The sequence below is a fragment of the Bison bison genome, unplaced genomic scaffold (genome assembly GCF_000754665.1).
Source record: "Bison bison bison isolate TAMUID 2011002044 unplaced genomic scaffold, Bison_UMD1.0 scf7180017863646, whole genome shotgun sequence".
Classification (NCBI taxonomy): domain Eukaryota; kingdom Metazoa; phylum Chordata; class Mammalia; order Artiodactyla; family Bovidae; genus Bison; species Bison bison.
This window is the reverse complement of record NW_011494218.1, coordinates 879,986-889,676: the sequence shown is the minus strand read 5'-3', so window position 1 is coordinate 889,676 and position 9,691 is coordinate 879,986. Positions and strand designations below refer to the sequence as shown.

The 9,691-nt window shown below is 35.5% G+C and overlaps 1 protein-coding gene across 4 annotated transcripts in view; it reads right to left on the bottom strand.

The window, feature by feature from the left end:
* Positions 1 to 9,691, bottom strand: part of FGF12 (fibroblast growth factor 12) — a 604,298-nt gene that overhangs the window by 194,313 nt on the left and 400,294 nt on the right. For all 4 annotated transcript variants that reach the window (XM_010833427.1, XM_010833426.1, XM_010833424.1 and 1 more), the window contains one exon: positions 6,703 to 6,806. In XM_010833427.1, the coding sequence (XP_010831729.1) occupies positions 6,703 to 6,806 (104 nt within the window). The remainder of the gene's footprint in view (positions 1 to 6,702; positions 6,807 to 9,691) is intronic.

Here is a 9,691-nt window from a genome sequence, read left to right as displayed (position 1 = left end):
CCATTAACTTCAAAACTCTATGATTCATTTGGCATTAATGGCTAAGGTGTTCCCCCTCTGTCTCCGTAGCTCTCCTTCAATATTAGACTTTTCAGAGACATCATTACCCAAGAAATAATTCTGCATATGCCTCAAATTTCAAAGCATTCCATGAGGAAGTCAGTTGATGGAGAAACTCAGATTCCAGAGCGGGTAACTCTTTTGTATCTATATTATAGACGCAAGCATGGGTGTGTGGGCTCAGCTGCTCTTGCGACCCCAAGGACTACTGCGTGCCAGGCTCCTCTGTCCATGGGATTTCCCAGGCAAGAATGAAGACTGAAGTGAGTTGCCATTTCCTTCTCCAGGAGATCTTCCAAACTCAGGGATGGAACCTGCATCTCCTTCGTTTCCTGCATTGGCAGGCAGATTTCTTACCACTGCACCACCTGGGAAGTCCTATGGTATATATTAATATATATTAAATATGATCACTGACTTCAAGGAACTTGCATCAAAGTTAATAGATAGGGCATGAAAATAATTCCAACCAAAGAAAGAAAGGAAATATACAGATAAATGTCCTACTAAAGTATAAACTGTGGGAGTTATTTTTGGCTACAGAAAATGAGAAAATTTTTATTTATCCTCAGTGATGGAAAATTTTGGCCATTTATGATAGTGGGGAAGAAAAGAAACTAGAGGTGTAAAATAAAAAAATCCTAATGCCATTTTGTGGGCATAAAGCAGTCTTCTTCCAATAACTTTTGAAATTGGCTTTCTCTTTTCTTCTTCCTCAGAGACCTCTTCTATATTTCTCAATAAATTTTGACTCAGTTTTTCAATGTAAAGTCAGTATCATATTGCAATCTCAACACTACTCTTGCTGAAGCATCAGATTTAGGTATAGAATTCTAAAGGCAGTGCCAAGACATTCTGTTGTAACAGTATGGAGTCACACATGTTTAATTGCAACAGCAAATAGGATAAGCAATGTTGATTTTAAAAATAAACTTTAAAATATATAAACAACAAGGGCCTACTGTTTACCGCAGGGAACTATATTCAATATCTTGTAATAAGAAGATATTAACTGAAGCATTATTTACAATAGCCATGATACAGAAACAACCTGTGTCGATCAACAGATGAATGTATAAAAAAGATGTATATATACATATGTGTGTATGTATATATACATATATATATGTATATATACACATAATACATACATACATATGGGAGCTTCCCAGGTGGCTAGTGGGAAAGAATCGCTTGCCAATGCAGAAGACATAAGAGATACAGGTTGGATCCCTGGTTTGGGAAGATTTCCCAAAGAAGGAAATGGCAACCCAGTCCAGTATTTTTGCTGAAGCATCAGATTTAGCTATTCCCATTCCCATTTCCCAGGCATGGGAAATCCCATATACAAAGTAGCCTGGCAGGCTACAGCCCATGGGGTCACAGAGAGTAGGATATGACTGAGCAACTAAGTGTGTGTACGCACATGCACACACAACATACCCAAACACACAGACACACACATATATATAATGGAACATTTAAAAGAAAAAGAAAGTATTCAATTTGCAACAACATTGTTGGGTCTGGAGAGTATTACACTAAGTGAAATAAGCCAGATATAGACATATATTATATGATCTCATGTATTTGTGGAATCTTAAATAAAACAAACAACAAAAACAAAATGAAAACAGATCAGATACAGAGAACAAACTAGTAGTTGTCAGATGGGAAGGGGTTGTAGGATTGGACAAAATAAGTGAACAGATGAAGAAGTATAAGATTTTAATTACAGAATAAATAAGACCCAGAGTTGTAATATATAGTATAAGGAATATGATCAATAATATTGTAATAACTGTATGGAGACAGGTGGTTACTAGACTTACCACGGTGATTATTTCTAAGGTATATGAATTTCTAATCACTATGTAGATCATCTGAAACTAATGTACTATTGTACATAAACTGTGTTTTTTAAAATGCTGCTACTATTTTAAACAAGATGCAATGACAGACATCACCTCCTAATGAGAGAGATAAGACCAAGCAATACTCTTACCCAGGCCCACTTTCCTAACCCAATGCTATGCTATGATTGGAGTCTTGAAATGACTCTTGAAATCTTATTCTAAACTAAGGCCACTGGAGGTTCCATCTGTTGTTGTTGTTGCTATTTAGTTGCTAAGTTGTATCGGACTCTTTGCAACTCCACAGACTACAGCTGGCCAGGATCCTTTGTCCATGAAATTCTCCAGGCAAGAATACTGGAGTGGGTTGACATTTCCTTCTCCAGGAGATCTTCCCGACCCAGGAATTGAACCCACATCTCCTGCGTCTCCAGCATTGGCAAGCAAATTCTTTACCACTTAGCCACCTGGGAAGCCCCAGAGGCTACATAGAAGCAACCAAATATATGGTGGAAATTGAGGGCAGGCTTAAAAGGAAGATGATTATGAAGAAAAGAAAAACAAAGAGAAATGGGCCTGCAGAACAAAATTCAAACATAGGCAGAACTCTAAATCCTAATATAATCTGAATCTTATTCTAAAATTGACAGCTAACAAAATCATCGATTGAAACATGAATTCATTACAAAAGCAATTAACTTTGTGGAAAAGTCTAGTAAGTATAATAAGAATTATAAGCATCCAAATAAGTATTATAAGAATGCTCAGAGACATAAATGAGTTAATAACTTTCTGTAAAAAGAGCTAGATAGTAAAAACTGAAATCAGTCAAGATCAGGTAGATATGGAATGGAAACCATTAGACATCCAAAAATTTAAAGCACAGTGACTGAAATCACAAAATAGTTGGCATCATTTCTAGAGTAGATAAATTTTCAGGTTTCTAGTGAAAGTCATTTAAATACTATCAGCACAAAAGACTGGAAATTGTAACAGAGAAATAAAATGTATATGGGAAGAGTTAAAACTTTCCAAAATTAAAGAAGTCTGATTCTTTGGATTGAAAGTGATTCTGAATTTCTAACAACTTAATATAGATTTACAACTAGACATTATAGTGAATTTGCAGAACATGAAGTATAAAGAGCAAAAGTTTCTTTAATTTTCCACATAGATTATCTATAAAGAAGAGAATATTAAACTGATAGCAATCTTCTTACAGTCAACAACAGATGGCGGGAAATCAGTGGAATATAATTTTCAAAGTGTTGGGGAAAATATAGATCTACTAAAAACTATGTAACTATCTGAACTATAATTCAAGACTGAAAGTGAAAGTAAAGTATTTTCACAGGTACTAGAAATGAAGGGAATTCACAGTCTATAGACCAACAAACAGAAAAGGATTTTGTTTAGAAGAAAAGTGAACTCAGAAGGATCAAATTTGATACACAGGAAAACTAAACCTATGTGCACAGAAATTACTTTAAGATTCACAAATTTAACTTTTACTATAGAATAATAACCGTGCATATTTTCATTTAAAGTGTAAATAGTCTAATTCCTGACAAGGATGGTAGTATTTACTAGGGAAGAAAACATACCAAGGTCTATCAGCTATTTAGAAGGACAGAAATAAATATATTTTATTATTCAGCAAACTATTCATGTATGTTAAAAAATATAAATACTTAAAAGACTAGGATTATAACCTACATTTACAAACTAGCAGAAGCATACAGATAGAATAAGAAAATGTTTCAATAATGTGAGAAAATAAAATAGAAGCAAAAAGTGCAAACTACAAGGGTAAAAACAAATCCAGATGTATCAACAATCTCATTAAAAGTGTATGTATTAAAATCACCTATTAAAATAAAGACTTTCAGAATGGATTCCAAAACTTCCTAGCTCTATGCTACCGGATAGTCCCTTGTAGTAAAGTAATAGTCCTTGATAGTAAAGTAGTAGTCTTTACTACTCTCTCTTTTGTCTTGTGATAAAGGAGCAGGGAAATCAGACGTAGCAAGGGAATTAATTCCAAGCTTAACTATGAATACAGACAAGGTAAGTGACACTACATGCATGATACCATTTGAGAATTCCTCTTGGATTCTAACTGAGCCTCTTTAGGATCTCTAGGGTTTGCCCTCAGAAACATATCATCAGTCCCCCTGCACCCCCACCTCAAATTCCAGGAATGGACCTTATTGGTATGCTCAGCTATACTGTTTACCATAAAGTAGGAAACTGCTTTTCAAATAACTTCAAGCCTTAATATATACCAAAAGCAGCTCAAGAAAGCCTGCAACAGCCTGTTTTTAACTCACTGCAAGGCTCCTGGCCATGCTAGTGCTCTCTTGCTGAGACATGCTGCACACATAGGAAGGAGAACAAGTATGATGAAGCTTTGATACCCAATTCTCTTTCAGGTGCGCTTCTCCCAATACTGGCCCCCTTTTGTCCTGTCCCTGGAGAAGGGACTAGCAACCCACTCCAGTATTCTGGCCTGGAGAACCCCATGGACAGAGGAGCCTGGCGGGCTTCAGTCCATAGGGTCACAAAGAGTCGGACACGACTGTGTGACTATCACCACTTTGTCCCGTAACAAAGGGACAGACAGTAGGAAAAGCTGGTATAAAATTAAAAACCAGCATTTCCTACTATTAGTGCTATATAGAAAGAGAGTGATTTTGAAAGTAGGGACCCTGATGCCCTATGTCAGCAATGCCATGCTTATAATTAAGAAAATTGTTCCAGTAGCCTAGCAGTACCACACAGAAAAAAAGTTGCAAATGCTTGGTATGAGGTAAGTTTAAGCGCAGAGAAAAACTGAAACTCTAGGTACCCAAATCAGGTAACTCAACAGGTGATTACTGGTTTTACTAAGGTGTTCAATCGATTAGAAAAAAGCACCTACTGTAACATTCTCTAGTCAAAAATTTCTTAAAATCTCTCCTATGGGATCCCAGTATTTTAAGCCTAGCTCTTAGCAACAGAGATAGAAAAAATGTTTCTCTTAAAGGGTTGCCTCACATGAAGTTTAGGTATGTCATGCTGAATACTCAGCTCAGGCGCCTCTCCCAGGAACTTTGGCATTGCACCCAACAACAGTGACCCCTCCCAGTCCCCACCCTCTTTACACACACACACACACACACACACACACACACAGAGGCTCCTACACAGCTGCCACATGCTACAATACCATTTTCAGACAATACTTTTTATTCTCCTCCTTCCCAGACCTTTGGAAATGACTTCTGGTTCAGAAATTTGAACTCTAAAGTTTGTGTGGAATTACAACCTGAATTATGATCTTTTAAATAAATATAAAAATGAATAACAACCTTCTAAATAGAGACATAAATATGGTCTACCTTCAGGTGTTTACTTGATGACTGATTAAATTCTTAAATTAATAGTATCCTAAGATCACCTAAATGTTTTAGCTTGTAATACATTAAAAAAAAATTTTTTTAAGTTTCACTAACTGGAGTCATTCAAAATAAAACCGGCTAACTTTTTTTCTTATTTTAATTCTCACATTTAAAATACAGACTCACAATAATTGGACATTAAGAAATGTTAGAATTATGACACATTAAGAATGAAAGCCCATTGTTTTAACTAAAAAATGTATCTACCTTTATGAATTATTTTGAGTAGAACCATTGACAAAATGCAGATGTACACATCTGGTATATAAATGCATATTCAGATGTGAACCTGTTCAGGAGTAAAATAGCAATTTTAAGAATGTTAATAAGAATGACAGGTGGAAGCAAGCATAGGGTACCAGAGATTCATCTGACTATGGAAAATGTTTAATAAAAGCTGTTTAATAATTAACTGAGAATCTAGTAGGCATAAGTTAACTTCCTGAATAACTTAGTCTATTTACTGAGATCACAGATAGAAAGGTGGAAATCTGTGGTTTTCAAGGATAGTTCTTCTGAAATATGTAATTTCCTTAGGATATAACAGGAATTATATACATACACAAGATTCAGTGCTGTGTACTGTCTCAGTGCATAAATTACTATCTTGAGAGTGAGGTTATTAACTGCTTTCAAATATGCCAGGGCTCATAATGTAGCTACTAAGGCTGCCTAATTTTAACAATTTTAGATTTAAGAGGGATGTTTGACAGCCTGAGGCCCAACACCCTCATTTGGAAGGTTTGGAAATTAAGTCAAAGAGAAGAGATGACTTTCTCAAAGGAATACTGTAGCCGAAATGCAAATTAAACTCAAATATCTCAGCCCCGAACCCAAAGCTCATTTAATCAATTCTGCAGTTATCTGAGGAATCTGACACATTAGGTACTACACAGTTTTCTTAAATACAAACAAAAACACAGTCTATTCTGAAAGATTTTTTTCTCCACAATAAGTCAGAGAAGATTCCCAGACAAATTCAAGAATTCAGCTTCCTAAACCATCCACTGTGCTTGAAAGAGAAGTAACAGCATAAAGGAAAAATGTCTTACCTCTTGAATTAAAGATAAAATTCACAAGATTATTGTCTAGAAGTAGAAACTAGAAAAAGAGACTTTATATCACAGGAAGAATTGCTAGTTCTTTCTCAACAAAGCATGATCTTTAACATTATAAATTATAAAATTTGTATAGTAACACTGACACACTGGATCAGAAAATGTAAAATGACTTCAATTTGTAATTTTTCTCCCTAAAATATGGTTACTTCATTGTCTCTCAATGCCAGTTTCTGTGTGTGTGTGAACACACACACAGACACACACATGCATGAAAACCAAGGTACTTACTGAGCTGTAGAGATAGCCTTCACCATTCATGGCCACATAGAGGCTGGCCTTCACCCCTTGGATGGCCACCACACGCAGGCCCACAGGGATTAGATTGAAGAGGGCTAGAGGGCAAAAAGAAAGGAAAGGATCAATGACCTTTTGAATATATCATCTTCCTTCTTAAAATGACTCTTTTGAGGATTAAAACCTATGAACTGATATTAGTTGGCGGGGGCAGTTCTAAGAGTGAGGAGAACTGACTTCTTGTTTCTGCAGCATGACTAATTATTAACACTGTGACTTCAGGTGAATCACATAAACTCATCTGTAATAAAGGGATTAGATTAGAAGGACTCCAAATGCCCCTCATGGATCTGAGAGTCCAGGATCTCCACTCTACAAAACGAACATACACTCAAATTGTATAAGATGATTTTTCCTAACAAACAAATAATTTGAACCAAAAAATTCTTAATGGAAGAAAATACATTTCGAATCATAATTAAAAATAAAATGTGATCTTCATAACATATGCCAGAGCTTATTTTCCTTGTGGTCCTGAACACTGTCTTCTTAAATACACAAGATGAAAGCAAAAACCACTGGCTTATACTTAACTATGCTAGAAATAGGAGAACAGTTCTCTTTATTTTTCAGTTTTTATATATAAATGTAGATAGATGGATCAATGATTGCTAGATAGCTTAAGCTCTGATGGACATATTGTATATCAAATATATATATATGTCCATATTTATACACAAAACCATTAAAAATCAACTTCATAAATTTAATTCAATATCCTATGATAAAATGAGAATATGTTTGTAGTCTTTGAATATTTGTGTTGTCCACTACTGAAAATATTGAACAGTCTACTTGTCTACTTGGAGAAGGTACATAAATATCAGAAAGAAAATAAATAAGATAATCTAATTCTTTCAAAAGTGTACTTCTATAAATTAGATATCCCTATATAGCACTATTTTTAATAACACTGATAATTACAAAATGAGCATAAGCATAAAACATTATCGCTGGAAAGCAATCATACAGCTAGGCTGTATAGATGGCAACATGAATATGAATGAAATATTTATAACAACTAAATATTTATAACATAAGAGAATAGCCCTGTAGTTCACTTTAACAACCTGCCTTAGTTAGAAGTTCTTATCTATCTTTTCTACTGATAAAATTCTGGTCTCAGTTTTGAATATAAGAAAAATATATATGTGTATTTTCTGGGGTTCTCTCAACATGGAATAGTAAGCCAAACATACACACACACACACACACAAGACACAGACACAGACACACACACACACAAGACACAGACACCTACACAGTATTTGGCTTTTAGTCAAATGTTCAACTGATAGTTCTAAGGATCAAGCCTAAGACCACAAGTTTGATACAGCAGTATTCAACTCCTAGATATTTGACATCAGACCAGTCTCTTTGCCTTTTTGAATCTTTTTCCTCATCTGTCATGAAAGCTGAGACTAAATCTTAGCAGATGCTTAAGAATTAATTGTTACTGCAATTTGAATCTGTACTTGTTTTTGTTCCTCCCATGTTCTTACACTTGTCCCTGTGTTACTGAAATGAGAAGTAGTATAAGACCTTAAAGTCTACTTGGGGAGAGACAGCTAAGGCATATGGAATAATCTGATACAGTGTATAATGTAGTTCTATAATTAAATGTAATATATGCATTCTCTCTCTCTCTATATATATATATATATTCTCTATGTACAGAAGTTCAGGGAAATGGAAGATCTGTGATCTGAAGTGTTCAAGAAATGTCTCACACAGAAGAGGAGACCCAAGCTGACACTTAAAGAAGGGACAGAAGTTGAGTAGGCGAAGATCAGAAACATTATAGTAGGGCAGGAAGTAAGAGTTTCCGTAGGGTAGTGTATGTGTATACGAAGGGACTAGCAGATTGAAGGATTTGATTCATACTGGGGAGGAATGGGCACGAACACCATGGAGATAAAGTAAGGAGAAATACCTGAGAGTCTGTCACCCCTATCTTAGAGATCTAGATTTTATCAAATGGGCAACAAGAAGTGGGGTGTATAAACATTAAAGCAGCAACACAGATTACAAAAAAGTGGGAGAGATTCATAGACAGAGTAGTTTCTAAACTCATCACTCAGAAGCTGTGTGCCTTGGAGCCATTTGTTTACTCTCTCTGCTCTAGTTTTCCTGTCTATAAAATGGGCATAATAATCCTTACTGCATAGAATTGACAGAAGAATCAAATGCACTATCACGTCCTTGACATAAACAGAGAAGTGTTCTATTAAAGAGCTATTTTTCATTGACATATGATTCTTCTGCTTGTCAAATAAGGTAACCCTAAGGTCTGATATAAATTGACGTATCACCTGACCTATATCTACTTAGCTTATATTCAGAAGATCACTTACCACTTTTAAAATAATACTTTATTTTTGTGCAACACAATTTTCAGTGTTGATGAATTCATCATTGTATTTGACCCTCAACCATCAACACGATGAAGAATTTAGGACAGAATGATTAGCCTAATTTTTAGAAGAGCAAACAGGTTCAGAGAGGTAATCCTGGTGGAAATGCAACTGAACAAAGGTTTTCTGGCTCTCTAATGTGGTTATCTGCCCCAAATATCCTATTTCCTCCTCCTTCTCTTTTAAGTTTAATTTCACCTAATACTCAATTTTTCTAGACTCTAAAATCACTGCAGATGGTGACTGCAGCCATGAAATTAAAAGATGCTTACTCCTTGGAAGGAAAGTTATGACCAATCTAGATAGCATATTCAAAAGCAGAGACATTACTTTGCCAACAAAGGTCTGTCTAGCCAAGGCTATGGTTTTTCCTGTGGTCATGTATGGATGTGAGAGTTGGACTGTGAAGAAGGCTGAGCGCCGAAGAATTGATGCTTTTGAACTGTGGTGTTGGAGTAGACTCTTGAGAGTCCCTTGGACTGCAAGGAGATCCAACCAGTCCATTCTCT